This window comes from Larimichthys crocea, chromosome I (genome assembly GCF_000972845.2).
Source record: "Larimichthys crocea isolate SSNF chromosome I, L_crocea_2.0, whole genome shotgun sequence".
Classification (NCBI taxonomy): Eukaryota; Metazoa; Chordata; class Actinopteri; family Sciaenidae; genus Larimichthys; species Larimichthys crocea.
In genome coordinates this window covers 40,825,973-40,850,624 of record NC_040011.1, presented here as the reverse complement: position 1 = coordinate 40,850,624, position 24,652 = coordinate 40,825,973, and the positions used below count along the sequence as shown (strand labels likewise).

The 24,652-nt window shown below is 42.4% G+C and overlaps 1 protein-coding gene across 7 annotated transcripts in view; it reads left to right on the top strand.

Moving 5' to 3' along the window:
* arhgef9a (Cdc42 guanine nucleotide exchange factor (GEF) 9a) overlaps window positions 1–22,684 on the top strand; it is a 38,604-nt gene extending 15,920 nt beyond the window's left edge. For 2 of the 7 annotated variants that reach the window (XM_019273985.2, XM_019273983.2), the window contains 10 exons: window positions 7,861–8,040; window positions 8,738–8,827; window positions 9,843–10,043; window positions 12,688–12,867; window positions 13,283–13,515; window positions 14,626–14,755; window positions 15,707–15,838; window positions 18,557–18,800; window positions 18,930–18,998; window positions 21,115–22,684. In XM_019273985.2, the coding sequence (XP_019129530.2) occupies window positions 7,861–8,040; window positions 8,738–8,827; window positions 9,843–10,043; window positions 12,688–12,867; window positions 13,283–13,515; window positions 14,626–14,755; window positions 15,707–15,838; window positions 18,557–18,800; window positions 18,930–18,998; window positions 21,115–21,290 (1,635 nt within the window). In that variant the 3' untranslated portion in view covers window positions 21,291–22,684. Of the gene's footprint in view, window positions 1–1,901; window positions 2,846–4,496; window positions 4,723–7,860; window positions 8,041–8,737; window positions 8,828–9,842; window positions 10,044–12,687; window positions 12,868–13,282; window positions 13,516–14,625; window positions 14,756–15,706; window positions 15,839–18,556; window positions 18,801–18,929; window positions 18,999–21,114 lie in introns of those variants that run through there. The other 5 variants (XM_019273988.2, XM_019273986.2, XM_019273989.2 and 2 more) reach the window with 5 other exon arrangements.
* The last annotated feature ends 1,968 nt before the right edge of the window (window positions 22,685–24,652 follow it).

Genomic DNA, 24,652 nt, shown 5'->3' with positions numbered 1-24,652 from the left:
GGGGTGGGTTTTGAATGTGTGTGACGCTCAGGAAATTGTCACTCTGTTCTCTTTTGTAAAGAACGTGTATGTCATAATGTCTTTCTGGGCCTGGGGCATCACATGATTACCACATTACCACACATCACTTTTCCTTGGGGTTTGGAAATGAGATTCACTGTGAGTATTGGGCACACCTCAGTGCTTCTGAATATCTTTTCCTGTTCTGTGAATTACTGTAGTGTTTGTCTGGTTTATGGGACTGCACATACACAATCTCTCTAGTTGAATTGGTGCATGTTTGAGCATGTTTTTTATTATATTTGGATCTCGGTTCTCTGAGCCCGTGAGTTTACACAATTACACACCTTTATGTCTGCCTCTGTACCCACAGTCTGATCTGTGGGACACTGAGCTGCTACACTAGTGCAGTGCTCAGCAGTGGTAATGACATTGGGACACTCCACTTCGAATTTCCATACTTATGTTTTAACCATAAAATTCCAGGATTGTGACCTTACATCAGCATACACAGTTTAAAAGATTATTAAAATGTATCCACCAAACACTCAAAACACGCTTGATCCTAGTCTCAATGCAATATAAGGCGTGTTATTTGCACTTTCGACTGTTATGTTATTAAATTATGAGCTTCACTGTTTTTGCACATCAAGATCAGTTTACATGTCACCCTGCTCAGCTGACAAAAACAGATTTTCTCTTGAGTTGTGGAGCAAAATATATTTTATGATGTGATTATATTTCTAACAGGGAGTGTACATGACAAACTGGGGGTATGGAGTTTGTGAGGAGTGGGTATCGTGAGATAAACATCAGCTAATGTGGAATAATGATGTCACCTTCTCCTTATTTGTAGAGCTACATCAGCATAAAGCTCTTACTGTCAGAGGAGAAGTACTTAGCTTGAAACACCTTGGAACCTGCAGAGCTGCTGCACAGAACTTTGTGTATTCGTCATGCCTCTTAATGTCTGCGTTAAGAACTGCGCAAATGAAATTTCACATTGTTGCGATGGAGATCTTCAACCCTTTTATGCAATGTTGCTACTTAAGCCTGAAGTTTTTAGACAGCATTTTGTATAAGAGGCAAACCTGTGAGTCTGGACACTGGGCTGTGTCACACTCTCTTTACCGGTGCAGGATATATGCAGAGAGTATCCCTACTTGTAGTGTTCTGCAGGCTGACAGGATGCTATAGGCATCGCATCGCTGTCAATTTTTATGAGTGGGTGGAATAAGGAATATTTCACTCAAAATTCCTCTATATGTAGCTGTCTCACCCGTATGCAGGCCAGTATTTATGGCAAAGTCTTGACCTCTTCTGTGGCTTATGTTGATTTTTATTATGATCCTCATACCCTGAAGTCAAGCAGCAGAAGTTAAGTGACAATATGCAAATACTACTGGCCTATTTTCGTGTGAGCTAAATATTCAAAAGTAGTCTTAGATGTCACTGTTTGTACACTTTGTTTGGCCGGCTAGTTTAAAAAAAAGAATTTACAAGAATCTAACATATCACTACAGATATAGTGAGGGTACTAAACAATCCCCAAACCCCCAAATCACACATCACATGTTCCTAATCCCACTGCTGTGCTATGCTCACTTGAATTTGGCCTATAGGACTGGAAGTTTTTTTTATTTTTTTAAATGCAATCATTTACCAGTCAAACAAAGATTCAAACTCTGTTTTCATTTCACATTTCACATCATGTTGAGCTTCTGTTGTGGCTGCTGCTTGCTTTGCATCAGCGCACCATGGGTAATATAGAGTGTAAATGTGCTTGATTATCTGATCAACTATGGGCACACTGTATCTGATTGATGCGTGGCCACAGACAAAGTGGAAAGTGAAAAAAAAAAAAAAAAAAGGCATGACATTATGCCAATAAAATTATAAGACTGTGATCACTTTGAGGAGCGTGCATCCATTATCCTGACAGTTATTCTCCTTCATCACGGGCTGTTAATGATAAATGATAAATCACCGGGGCACGGTGATATTTTTAGATGGGGTGGGAGATGAATGAGGTTATGATTCTGGCCTCTGTGGTCGATGTAGTCAGCGAGGGGTTGGCTGTGCCCCTCCCCCGACTGTAGGTGATGGCTGATGCCGGTAGTCTAGCAGCGGACCGCTGATCAGTATTAATACAGGACCGCCTCTCAGCCTCACAGCCGATCTCTCTGCGGTCCCCACTCACGGGAGGCAGCTCGGCAGCTGCGAACAGCCTGCGCACAGCCTCTCTCTCTCTCTCTCTCTCTCTCTCTCTCTCTCTCTCTCTTTCTCTCTCTCTTGTTTGCTTTGAGAATCTATTGGCCTGAGAGTCGGTCGGTTTAGGGGAAGAGGCGAAACACCGGCAGGTGTTGACTAGCGGGGAGAAATCGCGGTGCAGACTGATGACGATGATGATGGTGAGGATGATGCATCTCTTCCCGTGCCTTTATGAATTACATCGCGTAGTGTGAAGAGGCGTAGGGGCATCTTTTTTTTTTTTTTTTTTCATTTCTTGCCTTAAAACTGTTAATGGTGGATTTCTCGCGGTCGCTTTTGAGGCTACGCTGAATACCGCCCGTCACCGAGAGCGCATCTCAGCATCGGCCCGCAGCGCTGCGCCATGGCCTTGGATGTCCAGACTTGCGCGGTGTTTACGGTGATCGCGGTTCTGGTGCTTGTGAACGTGCTGTTGATGTTCATCCTCGGTACTCGTTAATGGATCTGCGCTTGGGGCCCGGTTCGCAGCGCACCGCACTTTCACACAGGAGAGGAGAGAAAGGCAGTGCGCGTTGGTCGAGAGCGGGGACACCCGGCGCTCCATCACGGCTACGCGTTGAAATGAATGACGTTGGTACAACATAATGTATTTCTGTTACCCCCCCTTCCTCCTCCTCTCTCTCTCCCCTCCTCCCATCCTTCGTTATGTCTTGTGTCCCCTCTCCGTTTGTGGTAGCTAGTGTTGTCTGGTGGTGGTGGTGGTGGTGGTGGTCGTAGTTGTGCGGATACAGATCTGTGATGCTCTTACCTTTTCTGTGCTGAATGGATATTCATATCCCCCGCATATAAACATGTCCCCCCCCTCCCTCTCTCCCTTTTACGTCGACCTCCCTCTCTCCCTCCATGTTGTATATTGTGGATTATGCGCATGGATTCATTTAGTCTAGTGTAATTCAATTTCTAGATTTAAAAAAATGAGTCTGGTGCTCTGTGTTTTTGCTTTAACAACAGCCTACTGCTGCGTCAGGACTTGTTTTCCTAATGTGATCCACTGTAGCCACATCCACAATATGGCAGCTAATAGCTGAGCAGTGATCTCTCTCTCTCTCTCTCTCTCCCCACTGAAGTGAATGTGATATTTGTAGCAAATAGCCGTGCAAAGTGAGAGGTTTGTGCTGCTGATCATAGACTCTAGAGGATCCTTGTCATCTCAGCTGAACAGTAACCAATAGCAGGCAGGGCTAGGCCTAATAAAGGAGGGCCTCCGTCACTCCAGGTTTCCCCCATTTTAGATGCAGCTAAACTCAGCTCCCATTTCACAGAACCACAATATTCACATGTTCTCCCATTTGCAACATTTCAACTTGGCACCTGAAGACCACACGGTTATTACACCCGGTCACTTAATAGCGACGATTAAAAGCAAAGTATCAGTGTATGTGCATATTTCTAACAGGGGAAATGTCCTCCAGGTGAAACGTGATGTCAGACGGACCAAGCAACCTATTTCCTTTCTTTCCCATATGCAGTGTCGTTATCTAATAAAGGATTGGAGGCAGGTGTCATGAATGTTGAATGAATGTCAGAAATAGATATGCTAAAAGCCTGTCCCAGAGCTGTCCATGGCTGTCCTATTAATAGGGATGGTAGGCTGGCTAGGTTTTTTTTATTTTTATTTTTAAAGATACTGTATGCGCTCTCTGACACTCTTGGCTAAGTGCTGTGTGTTTTCCCTGTGTGTCTACTTAAGTGGTAAATGTTGTATTGTAGGTGTAGGCACAGCCATGTATTATGAACACAGATACCTCCATCACATGCCTTGGCATGTGGGCTGATATTTCCATCACTGTGATACATCCTTGCTAGAGGGGGACCCCCAGAGGACTATAAACATAGCATCACAATATTGCACACTGCAGTGGTTCTGGCTCAGATGGCTAGCAGCGATAGCACTGTGCTACTTACACGTGTGTTCACATGTAGGCATGTTAAGTTGTATGAGTGTGCTTGTGCCGTGAGATGCTCAGGGTGGGTGTTATCCGGTACTTCCCCTTTGAATCTGAGTCGTGCACACGTTCCAACTGTTCACACATTTGTAATCCCCCCGGGGGCAGGTGCCTTCTAATAGAGTTCTGTTAAATGCTGTGCAGTCAGAAGTGTCAATGTGCGGATGGCGTGTGCAAGCGAGACAACAGTGCGTGAGGATGTGTGTGTATTTCTCACCGGTTTTAGGCAGAGCATCTTTGATTGGCTCCCAGACTCGGGGTATAAGTGTATTACATAACAGGGTTGGCAGACACAGGGAGGACGGACCGCGAGACTCACTCGGTGCGTCGGAAAAAGAGAAGCCTCTTTCTGGAATACAGCACCTTGTTACTCGACATCAGCAGGCTCAGCTCTTGCGGAGGACCATCACCTCGACCGCTTCCAAAAGAGATTTAATTATCATGATTGTATGAAACGGACTTCTCCATGTATACACTCTCTGAACAGTTACATGCCACAAACATGGTAAGGCTGGCTCAAGGCGTGTGTGCATGTGTGTGTGTTTGCTCAGGGATGCTGTAGGTGCTTTGGTGCAGATGTGCTATGGCTAGAGATAGAGGAGGATGTTGGAATGCAGTGGAGCTGCCAGTGCAGTGAATGCTGATGTGTTGTGCAGCAAAGATGATATAAGCGAGGGAATCTGCTTTCTTTTCTCACATATTGTTCGGGTTGTTCGGGTCTGTGCTTGAACATGGAACAGAAAGCATGTATGTCCATGTATGTCCATGTATAGGGACAGATCTCCTCTGCATTCATTTGCATTGACCTAAATACAGGTTCTGCGGTTTAAAGACGGCTGCTTCACCCTCTGATCTTTGATGTTGTAACTGCAGTTTAACCATAATGATGACACTGGTCGTTACAGCTGGTAGACACACAGGTAATGATGAGTATTGTGGCATAGACTTCCCTGTGTTTGTGTGCCCGTGTGTTTACTGTGTGCCGTTTCATCAAGCTAGGTATGAGGTTGTGCTAAGACAGGAATTGGAAAGATTGATTATGTAATGCTTTTAATTTATTCAGACATGTAGAGGGGGGAAAAAAAGGATGCAATGTATTAGAGAGGGCAGTGCTGATCTCATTAGGGAGATGGAGGGATGTGAGGAAGGAAGAAAGTGAGCAGGGAGGAACACTGGCTGTGAATGGATCTCTATCTGTCTCTCTCCCTCGCTCTATCTGTCTGTTGCCTATATTACAGCAGATTGATGGGGACTGGAGAGATTGTGCTTGGAGTGAATGGGGCTGAAAATGGAGTGGTGCTAGTGGTGATGGTGGGGAGGGAGGGTGGAGGGGGGGGGGGGTGTGGATTAGGGCAAGCAGACATTACAAGAAGGGAGCAAGAAGCACGACTGACCTCAGTGCCAAGGCTCAGCTGTTCTGTGGATGCTGTTTCAGGCAGAGGTCCTGGTCAGGTGCCATGTGACGGTCAAGTAGAACGGATTTTACTCCCACTAGCTATTCTTGTGTGTTTGTTTTTGGGGTTTTTTTAACTATCCACTTGTGTGATACATTATTTAAATCAAATTCCTTTTCTCTCTCGAATCAACAATGATTTTTAAAATCTCTTTGAGTACTATTCATTGGCCCTGTTTCCATGGCAGCGTGACGCATGTTTTTGCGGTAATCCTCTCTCCTAGCTAGAGCTATTGTTACCCCGGTTCCCGGCCCCATGTGATACCTGATTGAATCAACCTACTCGATGGCATCTTTGATTTAGGACCTGTGTGCGGAGGCCTACCATCTTTGCATCTTACATGGCAGTGATCGTGTTACTGGGTTCTCTAGTATGATTGGTTTGTCATGTTCAATAACAGAGTGCTGTTGTAGTTTTTCAGTGGTCACTCTCTTGTGTGTCTGTGTGCTCACAGAAACACACACATGCATCTAAATTTGGAAGTATTCTGGTGCATCCTGAAGTGTCCTTGTCTCATCCCATCATCTTGTCAATACCAGTGAAGCATCCTCATCTGTCGCCATGACGACGGCTGTTCTCTCCCTTCCAGGCATGGATGTCCCTCCCTATGTTCACTCCTCTGCCCTGATTGGCTTATATCCCCCTGTAGCTGTCTGTAAGCTATCAGGGAAGTAGACTTGTCTACAGGTTGAAGCTGCTGAGTCTGAGAGCTTAGATCCTCACAGGGGGGCCGGCTAAATACAAACAAACACACACACACACACAATCTGCAGTTTGTCATGGATGTTTCTTACCAACGCACTGCATCAGCACATAGGTGGAATAGCATTTTCGTGCTGAAGTGATGAGGTGAATTTTAAAAGGTTTTCCCCATCCAGGGATTTAATTTTATAAGTCAATCTTAAAAGACTGAAGGAAAAAAAAACAGAGCTGGCTCCATTTAGAAAATAACAGTAGCTTGATATTAATATGCAAAAGCAATACATGTAAAGAAGTAATTTAATGTCCATCCATGTGACATCCCTGTCTCCAGGCCTTTGATAACTCCTTACCTAGAGCCTAAGCAGCTCCTGTCAGGCTTGGTTAGCGCTGGCTGCTCTGCCCACAGCCCCAGGGAGCGGATGCATGGTTAACTCTGGACTGGAGAACACTGATGAACACTACTTTGGAACAAACAGTTTGGAGCTGTGCCACAGATGCATACAGAACCTTAATGTATATGACGCTAAAAGCATGTGTGTGTGTGTGTGTTTGTACACATCTTAAGGCAACAAAGCTAAGTCCTCAGTGTGATGGATGGTGAGGCGGCTCGGTAGATGGATGATGTCAGTCTCAGGTCCTTCTCGGGAGCATTGTCCGCTGTCTCTTGTCCTTTAATGAGAACAACCTTTAGTCTCTCCGAATCTCCTAAAGAATACTGATCACCTGACAGGCTCCCGTACCCTTACAGAGCACGTCCAGTGCGTGCACATAAAAATAATACTCTGCACGTGTGCATGCAAACATTTGTACAATTTAAACATTTATTTTTTTTAGCGTCGCATAATGTCCACATTATTTATTCATGATGCTTAAATCAATAGAAAAAAGATTTGATGAGTCATCCTTCCATGTTTTTGTCAAAGACCGTGCTGCAGATAAAATAACAAGCCCTGATGACAGCATGAAGGAAAGGAGATTATCCCTTCACATTTGTTTGCTCCTCAGCATTTATATTACATTAACACATGTAATTATTCTAATGTCATAATGGGCCAATTACTGTCCCTGTGTGGAGACTGGTGCTGTGCTTCTGAACGCTGTGTTGTTTCTCCACTAATGGCTCTGCCTTTTTTTTTAATTTTGTGTGTTGTTGCATTTTGTTGTGTTGTACTGTGGTCTGTGTCGGCTATTGTGTTGTTCTATTTGCAATCCTTAAGCTGCCAGTGGGCCCTGGCTTTGAGGGTGTGTATTTGCATCCATTAGTAATCTGAGTGGGTTTAACAACAAGGATTCACACAAATCGAGGCCAAAATGAGACTGAGTACTGAATTACAATCACTTTCAAATTTGATTGATATGCTTTTTTTAAGATCACGTGGATCCACATGTAGTGGTCAGCGTCTGCAGTGCTGACCAAGCTGTTTCAGTGGTGTTTCCACAGCAGCGGCGTAAGATATAGCTGATTTCTTTTCCTCCAATTTCTCCAGTTGATAAGTGGAGGTTCAATCGTCAACGCTGAGGCGGTATGGGACCATGTGACCATGGCGGACCGGGAGTTGGCGTTTAAAGCCGGTGACGTCATCAAGGTGCTGGACGCCTCCAACAAGGACTGGTGGTGGGGCCAGATTGACGAGGAGGAAGGATGGTTCCCTGCCAGCTTTGTACGGGTGAGTTAGCTGCAGCCATGGCTGGCCAGCGACCATAGACACAACACACACCCACACACATAGAGAAATGGAGGCACATGAACATATGCACACAAGCTGATAAATACCCAGAGGAAGGTGTATATGCACAAGTATTTTGTCGTGTACACAAAAAGACATGCAAAGCGCACACACACTCTTTGATATTGCTTTCTCCACACACGAGATGCATACAGTTAAATAATGCTATATCTGAATAATACATAACACTCAAGAGATCAGAGAACAGCTAGCTAAGTGCATTTATCGGGTGTTCAGGGACAACGAAGCAAAGATGCTGATGAGCCCCCTTTCCAGTTTGGCATCACCTTCAACTCCTACCCTTGAAATCCACTTAAATTCACAACGTTCTCACTTTACATCGTGATTATATAAACTCACCCACATCTGAGCTCAACTAAACCCAACACAAAGGTCTGATGCATCTACTGTATGTTATTCCATGATTCTTCTACTTTTATTACTGGAGAAATAATTAGCATCCTTGTTGTAAGTAGAGGCTTCCCACAGCAGAGCACCCTTCCCCCCCCAAGACACTCCTCATGGCCATTCCCACCTGTCCACCCTTCCATATTCACTCCTGAGAGGGCAGGGCAGACAGGCTGACTGACTGTCAACCAAAAAGTATCTTTCTGTTCTGTCATTCTCTCTTTCCAAGGTGGAACCCCACCCTCCTCAGCCCCAAACAAAACAGGTTTTCTATATCAACCCCATAGCAACTCCAAGGTTCCAAAACACCACGTCAAAGGTGCGTTTTTTTCCCAGCTTCATCCACCCATCCAGCCTGCCCGCCCACCCGCCCGCTCCAGTCTGTCCACACAACGTACCCTCGACATTACCCAACATTAACGTTCCCATGACGTTCTCACATCATCCTCAACGGGGTCGATAGAGAGGCAGAACTGATGAGTCAAAAGTAAAACAGTGTTAATTGTCCTCCTGATGGCCTGTGCTCAAATTCAAATGGATTCGTATAGAATTAGACGGATTTTGGAATGATTTTTCCTGCTAACGTAAATGGTAACTTCTATTTTAAATATTGATTCTTATTCCCAGTAATCTATTTACTATTGACTCTGACTATTTCTCAGTCCTAACGCTGCGCTCGTAGTTCTCGTCTGCAGTCAGTGCTCTACCGCCCGTCACTCTGCTTGTCTGTGGCGCTGCATTTCTCATCTTGTGTTTGGCATTCTATCCGTCGGTTCTTTGATGTTCTCTTGGCAAACTGTGTGTCATCAGGTGTTGGCTGCTGGACATCTGAAACCACGCTCACTTGGCCCCTTTCTATGAGCGAGAGTGGAATACACTATGTATGTGGTTCTGTGTGTGTTGGAGTGCGTGCGTGAGTGTTGTTGTGTTGTGCATGCATATGTGAAGGAGGGGTGGGACTTATTTGAGTCACACACAGGGCCAAAGTTGGGCATTGAATATCCTCTGGGTGCCAGTCTCTTTGTCCCTCACCTTTCTGACATGCTGGGCCAACAGTCTTACTCACTGTCCAAACTAACAGAGACCCTCTAAATGAAGCTCTGTGTGTGTGAGTTGTGTGTTCATGTATGTGGCGTGTGTGTGTGTGTGTGTGCTGTGCATTCATGCTCATGAGGAGTGAGTAGCACCAAAGATTTTGTGACGTGAATAACTAAATGTTTACTAATACAATTTCTTCATCATCTCTATACACGTAACACTTAACTGAACACATTTCTTATTCAAGTGCATGTGTGTGTGGCTATGTGTGTGTGTGTGAATGTGTTTGCACTCAGCTGTGGGTGAATCAGGAGGATGGAGGAGCGGAGCCAGCCGAGGGGACCAGCGAGGTGCAGAACGGGCACCTGGACCCGACCAATGACTGCCTGTGTCTGGGCTCGCCCCTCCAGAACCGAGACCAGATGAGAGCCAACGTCATCAATGAGATCATGAGCACAGAGAGACACTATATTAAACACCTCAAGGACATCTGTGAGGTATGAAACACGTGCGTGCAGACACAAATCTTACACGTTACTGCATGCTTTAATGCCAGGAGGAAACAGGAGAGATAAATGAACAGCTGAATAAACTCGAATAGCAGAAGAAGCAGCCCTTTTGTTGTTATGCAAGGGTCTATGATTCTTAACACTCCCACATTCACACTTTTATCCAAGACATATTTGCTCTGTTGATTTTTTAAAAACAGTCCAAAAATAATTCTCTTTTGGCTAGATATGAAAACAGTTGCAGACAGCAGTGGCAGCTGCCACACTTCTGATCTAGTCTAGTTTAAATTTGTCATTGTAATTTGAATCATGCCAAAGTGCCAAGCTAGAATTCACACCTAATGAAATTAAACACCTCGCCAATTGTTACATTCATAGGATGGTGATTTTTTTTTATTTTTATAAAGACATGGCACACCTAAATTTAAATCTGAATCTCAAATCTGGACCAGTGAACCAAATTCCTCTAACTCAGCATGCATACAGACCTGGTTTCACATGGCGTAGTGTTAAAACATAAAACATATATGCATGTACAGATACAGGATTCATTCTATCAACATTTTATCTAACATAGAACAGATTTATCTTTGTATTTCTGTCCTGTCTTGATATTAAAAATCAAAAGTCCAGAGGAAGCAGTGCCACGTGATAATTGGAGCTTGCTAATTGATTGTTTATGCTAATGTAAACTGATGTCTTGACATTACGTGGACCTTATTTTCCAATGTCGAAATGACTAATGGGGACAACAGTTTTTGAATTTGGTCCAGAATTCTTGGGAGTGCTGCAGCCTGCAGCTGTGAAACAGGGTAGCTACAACATGAATCCTGGAGCAGGAAAATACATCTATTCAAAATGTTTGTTTCTGTCACCGACCAGCACAGATTGTTATTAGTGTCTGACCACATTTTGGAAAGGACCCCTATGGAAAAATGAAATGTTTTCTGTACCTTTCGCTTGATCCAGTGTGTGAAATCATCTTTATGGATATAGGGTCACAGCAACCACAGCAGATTTGCAGCAGCTCAGCTCTTCCGTGCAGTCTCATCCATGTACCCTTGCTCAAATAAAAGCATAAATCCAGATTGTTGAAATCGGCTCATTCAGCCATGACATTAAAAATCTTCAATGCTTTCTGTATGCCGATACAACAAACTCTTCTACGCTCACGTTTCTGCCGTTGACTTCCCGTAACAAGTCACCTGACTTCTCCCGAGATTTCAGAACACGCCGGGTCAAAAGAGCAGAAACATTTTTCATTTCTCTGCATGGTCGAGTTAGTCAGACAACAATCTGAGCTGGTCAGTGTCAACAACAAGGAGTTTTATTGAATATGTTTTGACAGCGTGCAGTTGCTCATAAGATTTACATTGCGGGCTGTTTTATGGCTGCCGACTGCAGTGCTGTCTCTCAGTGTTGGACCAAACTGTCCATACCTGTCTGTACTGGTCTTCTGCTAAAACTGCAACAAATTCACAAAAAAGATCAAAAGGTAATGTAAAATCGTATAATTGTATTTTTCATATGAATCAGTCGTTCCACCCCCTGCGTATCTGAACAAAACACCTCTGCATTATGACTTTGGGTGGGCAAGATTTATGGTGTAAATAAATTCTTGCTTATCTAATCATCTTTCCTTAGTCCTCTGTTTACCCTCTGTATTCCAGGTGAAGCGTAATGTTTAAAAATAGTTGCAGTAAAGCGTAAATTTCACCTTCTCACCTCAACACTTTTGGACTATGGGGGCGCCCAGGGGTTTTCAACTTGCTATGAACATGCACAGATAAGGAGAGATAATAGCCATCGTCGAGGGGCTTACGCCTCAAAGACAGTCAAAGGTGATTTACATGCTTGTCGTAGCTATTTTCAGTTTCAGTTTCATTTTCAGTTGTGTTACACATCGTTAAAAGTAACGGGTTTAAGGACTGAGGAAAGCTAATTAAAGGGGGAAATGCAGTGGAATCCCTGCACACATAAAGTCAAAATGTCACTAAGCTCTTGATATTTTCCTGATTCTTCAGGGAGCATGTGACTGTAGTCACTAAGAGGGTTATTGTATAAGGGGCTTTGTATCTTAATGTGAAAGGCAAAATCATTTCTTTTGAAACGTGAGCCATCAGTTACTTTAGAGATATTTTCTCAAACTTTAGAAACCTTGTTTAGTGATTTTTGATTATTTGCTTTGAACTAAAAAAAAAAGACATTTGTATTTCACAAAGACAACAGAGAGAATTCTGGGTAGTGGAGTGTGAAATAGTAAAAAGCTACCTACTACAACACATCTTTTCCCAATGTGCCAAAGCTTCAGGGCTTTTAATTAACCACAAGAATTGAACTGACAAATTGGGGCCACAGTTCGACCTACACAAAATTGTCTTTGACTCCGCAGCTTCTAAGCTTCTGAAGGAGTCATAGTTCATTTTGACTCAGATGAATTATATTTAAGGAAAGACTTCACATGTTTATTACAAAGAATTATCAAAAACACTAATGAGATGTAACACACTGAGGCCTTTGCTGGAGCATTTTCTGACTCATAGCCTTGCGGCCATGTCACAATTCAGGATCTGGCACTTATAGTGCGTCGTCATTGAGAGCCTCACGGTTGTTGTAACCTATATTGTTGCAGGGATACCTGCGCCAGTGCAGGAAGCGCGTGGACATGTTCAATGATGACCAGCTGAAGGTCATCTTTGGGAACATTGAGGACATCTACCGCTTCCAGATGGGCTTTGTTAGAGACTTGGAGAAACAGTACAACACAGAGGACCCCCACCTCTCTGAAATCGGACCATGCTTTTTAGAACACGTGAGTTGAATTATGTTTTTCTTTGTTGTTGGGTTTTAAAAAAAATACATTTAAGAATTAGCATGAAAAAAAACAAACAAACTCATGCAAGCCATCCAGCAGAGAGCAGCCATAATTGCTAATAATTTTGTTAGGACCGTTATCTCAAGATCAGAACTTAATTATCTCGTTATCTTGAGATAACAGTTAAGTTGTGGAGATAATTAAGTCACCAGCAAACAGTTTATCTCAGAATAACGAGATAATTAAGTCATGATCTTGAGAATACGGCACTAAAACAAATTTTAGCAACCAGAGCCACTCTTCTGTAGATATTGGCGCTCCTCTCCCCGGCGATGTTTTATTAAAAAGAGGATTCATTACATACATTATTTTCCTCTCTCATCATGTGTCTTTACATCCCTTTGTTCTGCAGCAAGATGGTTTTTGGATCTATTCAGAATACTGTAACAACCACTTGGATGCCTGTATGGAGCTGAGCAAATTGATGAGGGATGGCAGGTACCAGCACTTCTTCGAGGCCTGTCGTCTCCTCCAGCAAATGATTGACATTGCCATAGATGGCTTCTTGCTCACTCCTGTCCAGAAAATCTGCAAATATCCACTCCAGTTGGCTGAGCTTCTCAAATACACCGCTCAGGAGCACAGGTACTGTACACTTTGGCCAAGGTCACATTTAATCATCTGCTGATGATCGTGTGGCTTTTTTGATGGTAGTTCATGTGTTTCTAAAAAAGAAGACATTACTGACGCATTCCTTGTTGTTCCAGATGCATTGTGTTGCAATGCAGGCGTTGCAGGTGTTGGGTTTATTCTACTGAAGCGGTGATTATTCATGTATGAAGTGAAACAAATGTTGTGTGGCAGTGTTTTACCAGCGTTCTGTGAATGTTTTAGAGGAAAACATTTCTCATCAAGGAAATCTCAGTTGTATTGAAGATGCTTGCTACAGTACTGCAATCACAACCATGTCGAATCATTTTCATTTCATTACATAGCCATAGAATCATTGCATAGAACTCTGGGTATAAATAGATTCGCAGATTAAATATGAATTTTGGATTTCGCTGGCACTTATACAAGCATTACCATTCTCCACTGCGTGCACAGTGCAGACGCACAGCACTCAATCTAAACATTTACAAATGATCCTTCATGCACAGGCAGATACGGGAGCATCCAGATGTGCAAACTCATGCGTGCAAACCCACAGAAACATAGTGCAAGTGATTCAGCGTGTCTCAGCCAGCTCCAGGTCATTCACAAACCATGCGTCCTCAGCCAGAGAGGGACAGGTGCCAGCTCTGCCTGCCAGATCACAGTGTTTGACTGTTAGGAGCTGTGGAGAATCTGCCAGATATAGGGCTGCTCTCTGTCACACACACTCACAGCACTGTCACACACACACACACACACACACACACGCATTATCTTCCAAAGTGAGGATTGGATCCGTGGCACATCTAAGCCAGAGGGATAAATCCAGCTCAGATAGCATAGACGCAGTCAGAGTTAACTGTGGATAGAGAAAGTGACTGATTAGAATTAAATACCACTGTGTTATTTTGACTGTGCTCCAGCAGACTTACTGCTGTACCTTTAGTTTATAACCCTAGTCCTTTAATAGGCTGCCCTATATCATTCACTGCTGCAACATTCTACATGTCTTTTTTTTTGTGGCAGAGTGGCAGATTTCCAAGAGCTATAACTTTTCCCTTCATCACCTCAGGAGTAATTATGTGTACACTGTGTCTGTAGTGACTATCGATACGTGGCAGCAGCTCTGGCAGTAATGCGGAACGTCACTCAGCAGATCAACGAGAGGAAGAGGAGGCTGGAAAACATCGACAAGATTGCCCAGTGGCAAGCCTCTGTTTTGGACTGGGAGGTATGTGTATGTCTAGACTAGCGAGTAATTACCGAGCATCTGATGTCGTTTTATGGGCGAAATCTGGTCTGGTCTGTTTAGTCCATCTGTTTAGTCACAGATTTTGCCCAGGGACGGGAGAGGAGAACTTGTATTTTACTCCATACATCTAATGCTAAATGTTTTTATACAACCTTTAGGTCATATAAAATTGTGTGTTTATGATTGCAATTAAAAGTAATTCCTTAAGTTATTTAAATGTTTGGCTTTTAAACAAACAAAACAAAAAAAAACATTCAGTCTTCTAGATTTAGACATACTGTATATGAAAACAGACTTTTTACTCAATATAATAACTAGTTTACTTTGGGGAAATTACTCATTTATTGTTTTTATGCTTTTAAATATGTAAAAGTTAAAATAAAGTACAATTTTATTTTTTTATTTTTTTATTTTATGTAACAAATCAATCAAGGACATCATCTCAACCTTCACTTGACCTGGACATAACTCTGCATTAGATGACTGGTCAGGTCTAATACAATCCACCTTTTCAAAGAATAGTGCAGCAATTTATTATTGTACTTTTACAAAGTTGGTAGGCTCGTAAAAAGTACAAAAAGGTCTAAATCAATGGAGCAGAGGCTGAGATATCCTGAATTTTAGTCAAAAGTATGGGTCAGTGTGGATCCTACATTTCCCATAATGCAACTTGACTTGTTATAAATCACTTGCCTGGTTAACATCTGTGTCTTATTTACTACTCATTTTGTAAAGTCAAAAAATTGTTGCCTTCAGAACCACAGAAGAAATCGTACAACTGAGAACTTCTACCCATGATTGATCTTTACTGTATGTGCACAATTAGTGTTTTTTAGCTTTTGGCAGCTGCATCAGCAGCAGAGTCTTATCTTTTTAGTATCTTTTTCAATTATAAATTGCATATCTATGTTTGTGTGTGTGTGTGTCTAGGGGGATGATATCTTGGACAGGAGCTCAGAGCTCATCTACACTGGGGAGTTGTCATGGATCTATCAGCCGTATGGACGTAGCCAGCAGCGAGTCTTCTTCCTCTTTGATCACCAGCTGGTCCTCTGTAAGAAGGTAGGCTCTCTCTCCCTCTTTCTCTCTCTGGTTGAAGACTTTGTCGACTGAAAACACACCGCTGATAAGTTAAAACACACCCTGTGTTCTTGAAAATCGCGTATCACATGGCTGGTGACGGAGATGCTTGAAGACAATGTGACTCCTTCTTCCTTTAACTTACCTCGAGAGCTGCAAAAAGATTACATAATATCATATGAGACCCACCAGCCCCCCGGTGAAGATGTGCTGAAATCCTCAGCACCTTTCACAAAATGGAGCTGTGTTAGTTTGGGCTCTAATGCACTGAGGCTGTGCTCTCCTGTCAGACAGATGTTCACGCTTGGCTAGGTCCTACAATGCATGTACACAGAGACACACACAAACAGGGGCTGAATAACTGCGTCATCACACACACATGCATGTACACGCAGAGGAACAATAATTTCACAGACTGAACATGCTGAAAAAACAAGACATATAGACGTACTGTCTTTGTGGGGTTTTTTTTATCCTTCCTCTGTCCTCATCCTCTCTCGCCTTCTATCATTGTTCGTCATCTCCGACACCACAAATTAACTCCAGTATTTCTGAGGTTCAACCCGTGTGTTAGCTGTTCTGGTCCACTAAATAAATTCTGCTCCAAGACATAGTAAATTATAAATTCTAAGTCTTTGTTCTCATCCTTCTCCAGCATCCTCAGTACAACATGTGTAATGACAGCCCTCGGGGTGTGTTAGTGACACGTTGCATGTAGCCTTCCATCTTTTCCTCTCATCTCTTCCTTATCAGCACGCAGATGCAGATTTGTCTCTGCGCGCTTATTAAAAGACGCCTGTTCTTTATTTTCCTCTTTTTACCTTCATTGACCTTATAATGCGACTGGATGTTATTTTGGCCTAAGGCAATGGTCACGATGAAGATTCTTGTATGAGTTTACGTAGGTTACGGTTATTTATGGGTCATTGCAGCCTCTCCAATGTGAGGATATGCTTCTTTCATTTGTGGTTTGTGATAGTAAACTGAATATCTTTGGATTTTGGACTGTTGCATTCAGTTAAAAGGAGTCATCTTCAGCGTTAGGCAATTGAGGTGTGCATTTACTTTTACTATATTCTGATATTTAATTGACCCACAATTGATTTCTCAAGACTGGAGATTGGTGATAATTGCTGTCCTGCACTGGTGCAGCTGAAAAGTATCAATTACCGTAAATATTTGTAGTGCGATGTATGTTTTATGGGGCTACAATTATACTTAGAAATCAACAACTCAAGTCACATATTCAGAATCAGAATCAGTCAGAATTATTTGTGTTACAATACTCCAGGTATACAAACAAACAAAAACAACATATGTAAACAAGTAACCATCTATTAAGAACAAAATATAAATAAATATATATATATATATATATGACCAAAGGTATATAAAAGTTAAAATATACAGTTAAATAATGTGCAACAACTGCAAAAAAAAAAAAGCTGCAAAAAGTGATTGATCGCCAGTTTCACACCTTTATTGATTTGGTCGTAAAAAGTAAAAACAACATAGAAGCTGGAGGAGAAATCCACTATACAGAGCCAATGAAACTTCAAATGAATGAAATAAGTCCATGGCATGCACACAACTTTCTGCTAACTATGTCACCATGCAGTATTTCAATTTTATGTGTAAAAATTATTGTTATGTGATCAGAAAATGGTGAAAGGTGTTACTCACTGTTTCCTAAAGCCACAAATGTTTTTCCACAACCCAAAGCCAAAGATTTTCAGTTTGATGTCAGCGAAGATTAAAGAAACTAGAACATATTCACCTTTTAGAGGCTAAAATCAAAGAATTAGTTTTTTTTTTCTTCTCTAAAATTACTATAAATCAGTTATTAAAATAGTTGGCGATTAATTTAATTGTTAACAACCAACTGATTTCTCACTGCAGCTTTAGTCAGCAATGGTGCAAAATCATAGAAATGCAAATTTACTGCTCACTACTGAGTAAATGAGCAGTAAATTTCAGACACGCTGGCTGTTTTAGACGCTATAGTTACTGGTGGTGTTAGTCTGCATGAAGTGGACAGGACATAAGAAACACATCATGATACGATGCAGTCCAATAAAGCTGCAGTGCTTAGTCTATTAAATGGTTAGTGGATCATCACAAAATTAATCTGAAAAGTATTGTGATAATCAATTAATCATTTTGGGACATTTGTGCCAAAAGTCTCTTGCTTCAGCTTGTGAAATGCAAATACTGGCATGTTTACAGAGTTTTATACAATTGTGGACTGAGATATCTTTGGCCTGTTTGTTGAACATCTGCCACTCTGGGAAAATGTGATGGACATTTCTGCTTGCATTTTCTAACATTTCATAGACAAAGTGATCAGTCGATTACTGATTAACCACTTACAACAGAGTCAACACTTACAAGAGTTGTCTGAAACAAAACCCGACCATTATAAGCATCACAAAGGCGGGATTCATCGCAGTGTTGTTGTGTGGTTGTGTATTAAAAGTGTAAACGAGTAAGTGTCCTTGCCATTGTTGAAATAGTGCTTTCCATGTGATATCGAGTGCCAAGCGCCTTTGCTGAGAAATCTGGCATTCTGCAGTGTTTGTGGAAGGTGTTTGTAAGTTTGGGCAGCAGATGGAAAGGGTTGCATAAGATAGACTCTCTGGATACCAGGTTGAGCACACACGCAAACACACATTAACAGACACTCCCCTTCCTCTTCCCCAGGATCTGATACGCCGGGACATCCTGTATTATAAGGGCCGCATCGACATGGACCGTTATGAAGTGCGGGACGCCATAGACGGGCGTGACGACGACTTCAACGTCAGCGTGAAGAACGCCTTCAAATTGTGCAACAAAGACAGCGAGGAAATCCACATCTTCCTGGCCAAGAAGCCAGAGGAGAAGATCCGCTGGCTCAGGGCCTTCCACGAGGAGAGGAAGATGGTGCAGGAGGATGAGAAAATCGGTTAGTCATGCAACTCCCTGTTTGGAAATCATTAGTTTCATTCATTCACAATGGGAAGTAGAGCTTCGGTTCCATGTTGTATTTTGAGCGTGACAATCAAGACTTACTGTTCTCTTCTTTTTTTTTTAGGTTTTGAGATCTCTGAGTACCAGAAGCGACAGGCGGCCATGACAGTGAGAAAGGTGACCAAACAGAAAGGTGAGGCAACAAGAAGATATCAGGTGATTTCCCTTTTCTTTTCCTCGCTGGTGTGCTCTGTCTTCTCATCGCTGTTTACTCTTCCCTTAACCTTGCTCTCCTTTTTTTTTTTTCCTTTCTTACTTTTCTACACCTTTTTTTAAACACGCCTACTTTGTTTATGAATGGACCTAGACTATCTGTGTACTAAGTAAGCTAGAAACGTCAAGTTGATTCATGTCTTCTCGCTTTATTACTTTCAATATTTTTTCCCGTTGAGTGAAATGTCTGTCAGCCCGTACATGAGGATGACTTGATATAAGTTGTAAAGCAGCTGTTAAGCATCAATGAAAAGACAGAGGGCTGTTTGCATGAAGTATTGAGTTTAAAGGGCGATACCAGTGTTGAGGACATGTGGGTTCTGTGTCACGCTTGTCTTGAAGGAAATGTGCTGCTTCAGACAGCTGTTTGCATTTTTTCTTTTACTGAGTTTAGGGTGGTTGTTGGTGCTTAACACACACACACTGCTTACATCCAGACTGTGTACAGTACATCCCTTTTGGGTGGACACTTCTGATGTATAGCTGTGTAGCTTATAGTCCATTTATTTTGTTTCATTTCAGCATTGAAATTGTAGAACAAGAAGCCTTGACTTTACATTGTGTGACTAGCACGACAGAACAGCATGACACCTTGAAGTCAGGAGAAACATCAGGGTAATCATGTCTTGTTTTAAAGCCATTATATGACAAAATACTGTTAACCACCAACGACTACCGACTATCTCAGTAACAGGAAAACATGTCAAACAAGTTAGTCAGGAATGCTAGCCTCAGACAAAGCCTCGGTCAGAGGACCCACATGTCAAAAAAAAAAAACAGCTGGCATCATCCTTTAAGATTTAGCCATTTTAGTGCGAGGCTAGATGTTTGTACATTTACCATTACTGATGTTCTTGCTATTGCCAGTTTCACTTTAAGCATGATCATCCATTAAGGTATTAATTAACCAATGACCACTGCTGGAATGTTCTCTCTGACGTTAGGATCCCTGTAGATGTCTGTCAGAAGTAAATGTTGTGTGTTTCTAAGTGCTGTATGTGTACATGGCTGGCACAAGGTGAAGTACTCTCTTGAATTTCAGATTCATTTATAGATTTCATCTTGAGAAAGAGGGCCATGTTGTATGGACATGGTTTGAAAATGATAAAGGTATATGCATTAGAGTTCTCCTTAGAGCTAGCACAATAAGATGCCATGGCAACTGCTAAGCAGCATTGGGAGGTGTTGTGATTAACTTTGGCATTGGAGCATGCAGTCACAGTCCAATCTGTTTACAAGCATTATCTTGACTATCCAAGATAAACAGGTTCCACTAACACGAACAGATCAAACCCTTCTAACTGCTCAAACAGTGTTTGGCCAAAATGTCTGTAAGAAAAAAAAAAGACACTGTTCCTCATCTTTGCATTTTTTTTAATCTAAGATGCCATGGCAACTTTTGAATATTTCATCTCAAAATATTGATTGTATCTAATTTTTAATTGCACTAGCCTAGTTGTGATGCTTGTAGACTGTAGCTAAATGACATTGTAGACTGTAGTTAAATGCATATTAACAGCTTTCTGTTGGCTCAAGTTTTTGTTCTCAAGTGTTAAGGGTGCTATTCAAACAAACGTGCTGTCACCAAACATGGAAGAACAATGGTCCCTTGTCCAAATGCCTGGATCCATCATTGTATCAGATGTAATCTGTCGGTTCTCTTGTTTGCCCGCTACAGAGTTTGATTGAATAGCATCTTTAGTCTCCCTTGTGTCATCGCTAGAGCTGAATTCCACGTTTCTCCCAATTCAGCTGTCATCATATGATCATAGTGTATCATATCTCAGGTTTAATATGCAGGAATGTTAACACCGAAGGCTCATTTCGTATGTCTATGTGCTTGTTTTCTATGGAAGCATGACTTGATGTTGTGTTGTTGTGTCTGTTTCAGATACATTACTGACAATGTTTCCTGTTTGCTATCCACCTCCCTTCTTCTTTTTTTTGTCTCTTTCGCTTTGTGCCCTGCACTGCCTCCTCCTCCCCCCCCCCCTCTCCTCCCCCTTCCTGCTCTTTTTCGCACCTGCCTTCCCTAGGTGTAAACAGGTGCACACCCCCCTCATACCCGCCCCCCCAGGACCCCCTCAGTGCGGGGCAGTATGAGGTAACGGAGGACATGGCACAAGGAGAGGTTTTTGAATTCAGTCAATCCAAAAGAGGCCAGGCTCCTTTCTGGCAGAATTTTAGTAGATTAGCTCCATTTAAGAAATAGAGATACACAGACTCTTCTGAAGGACCAGCTATTTTTCTTAGAAGCACTAAACACTGGGTGATCATGTCCCATGACGAAGAAAAATAAGAAAACACACATACACAAGAGACTTTGAAGTTAAGGACCAATGTTAATATAGAGTGCGATTGGAAGCAGCAAGAGGACTGAAGACTTGAGAAATTGAGAAAAAAAATGAAACTTTACAATTCATATACTGTATGTTAGTAACGTTCTTAGTTATCATGCTTCTCCAGCTGAGTCGACTGTCATGAACTCTTTCCCTCGGATTCTGCATATTCACGCCATCTGAATGTCCTGGAGTTATTGAGATTGTTCTATTATTATTATTTCATTTTGAATTCATCACCCAGGAAAGAAACACAAGGCCAAGCCAGGGCATTCCCAGTCGTATGATTGTGTCTAAAAGCTGAGATCTTGCTGTGCTGCTATGTGAGATTGCTTGCTGCATTCTTCCGAATGTGAGATTGAATAATGACAGGCCTCGGCTACTGGCTGCGGTCCGTCTGAAGGACCTGTGAAGCTCCACTGTCAGCATCATCTCTGAGTTAGATCCATTCTGCCACTGATCACAGACCACTCAGGCCATCTCTGCTCCACTGATGTCTGCGTCTGGATCTCGCCCTCACTCACAGCGCTCCATACTCCTCTTTCTCTAGCTGTTTGCATAGAAGTAGCCCTCTCTTCACCAAGTCTGACGTTCACAGTGTTTCCCCTCACTCTCATAACATCCCTCTTCTTGTCCTCTCTATCTCTCTGCCCACCTGCTCAGCCTCTGTGAGTCAGTGGCTCGCAGAGGAAGCGCTTCATTCTTTTGGAAGCCTGCCACACTGGCCGTGATACGACGGGTCAGGGAACAAATCAATAGTCGGAACATCAATAGAATATTTACATTCTTTCACCAACCACTTTTGACAGGGTATTCATAACTGATCACGCCGAGGGGCTGTGGGTCGCATTTGATGGAGATCAAGATGCAACAGCTGGGAGCAGGAGATAGGCAGGCTCCGGTCCACCTGCCTTGTGTCAGAGATCCCCTCCCCACTCTCCCCAGAGACCACCCCTGTAGCACTGTGCTGGCAGCTCACTGGGTGTTTGGAAAGAGCACAGCCTACCTCCGGAAATCGACTGAGAGTTAAAGTGAAGTTGATGCATTGGCCAAGATCTAAAAATGATATCTCTTTTTGACGAAAAGAAAAAAGACGTCTTCAGTTGACTTAATTATTTTGTATTGCTCGCATTGTATTATAAGCACAGCACATGTTCAGTCTGAGTAGTACTTTTTTCTCTCATTCCAGTATGAGCAAACATGTGATGCCACAGTGTGAGAAATTAGAAAGAACCCTAACCAGCACAAGGGGCAACTAGTCCAAAAACAGGACAACCATATCAGCTAGTTGTGAGTCAGCACTGAAAGAAAGCACACTGCAGAAGTGTGAGCCAGCACTATAGAGTAAATCTGTAGCACGCAGGTGACAGATTCATGCACCTCGAAAGACTCCAGCTTCAAAATCTTGGCACTGCTTCCCCCCCTACCCCACCGTCATGTTGTTTTCCAGATCTGATCAATGTTCTGCCAGTTAGCTCGGCGCTGTTAAGCCATTTACCCGTCGCCCGATCATATTGATTTGTTTAGTCCCCTCCCTCCCGAAGCTGCTGCGAGCGAGATCCCGTGCTGCTTCAGCAGAGGTGTTAGTGAAGACGAGCGAAACGACTAATTTATACACACATCATGAAGGTGTATTCTTTTTCTACAGTTGGAATGTAAGTGACTCATCTGTCCTTGGTTTGTGATCATATTTTGACCTCAGATACAGAAGTACATTTTGTGTTGAATTATATCACCTGATGGACAGTACATATACAGTATGACAACTTGTGCAATGTGATATATCATTATATATCTTCACTATTCACTACAACGTGATATGAAAGAGTTATATATCGTTCTATGTCATTTGTTTGCCTTCTTATAGGCCTTATAACCTATTGGAACAAAAAAATACCTTAGAATTGCTTTGTATGTTGTGTAATTTATGTTTTGTTTCAGTAAAGAAAGTTGAGAAACGGGTGAGTTGGCTGCTGGTGTCTGTAGAGATGGCTCCCAGTGAGATTGTTGTGGAAGATAACTCCCTGGTCTGGCACAGCAAAAAGATATGGTTCCCAGGCCATGATAACCTCAGGTCCCGTGCTACGCCCGCCCCACCCCCTTACTCCCTCACCCCCATTCCCCCTTGCACTCCACGCCACCAACACCACCACCACCACCACCAATACCAACATACAGACACAAGCATGCAGGCGAACACAAAACGCACACACGCACAGACACATATTCATGCGCACTTGCTGGCCCGTTCTGCTGCGGAGAAGAGAGATGCTATCTAACAGTGCCTTCCAGCATTCCACTAGTGATTATCTATTCAGTTTCACAGGCAGATTTGAATTAGTCATGTATTTTCCCTTCAGTGTGGGACTTGCATCTCTCTCTCTCTCTCTCTCTCTCTCTCTCTCTCTTTCTCTCATACACACTGGGAATTCCTCGTTCCCCAGTGCATGAGATCCACTCGGACAGAAACTTAGAGGTCAGGCCTTTTTTTTCCATACGAGTAGATACTGTGCTGTCCGTATTATATTATATCACACTTACATAGCGGTAATTTTATTGCACAAAAAGGAGTTAATTCTGATTTCAGACGTTTAGAGACTACATAGAATTCCTTTATTGTTATCTATTTAACATGCTGAAAGATGGTTTATTTGAATTATATAGTAGGAAACAGGTTTTCATTAGTAAAGGTAGGTTTCACATTTCAAAGTATATTATTAACAGTGAGTTATGAATCAAAAGAAGAATCATCTATTTTACCTTTATCAGCTACACACTGTAAATAATGTAAAAAGAACAGATCATATATTTGGATATTGGTATTTTGCGTTGGAGACGAATGTTGTTCCAGTTCTAGCGTGCGGTAGACCTCAGTACCAGGTAAATGCATGCTTGTGGCATCCAATATTTTGCATGAGACTTAAGACAACTCTTAACAGATTGTTTAGTTTCATTTAACTTCCAATGGGATTTTCTTTTTCTTTCTTTTTTTTCCCCACGACGCGGAACCATTCATTTGTGAACCCATACCATCTCACTAAAGGGAGTTCTTTTCTCTGTCCACCTAGTCTCCTGCTCACTGCACATTACAGGTTTTAGCTTCTATTTTTTTATTTATTGTCAAGCAGAGAGGAAACATCTTTCCTCATGCTGAATCAAAGACTGAACTGTCGATAGGTGAAATGAAAGGCACTGATGCTCTCTTTGCCCAGATAAAATGGGTACTATAACATGT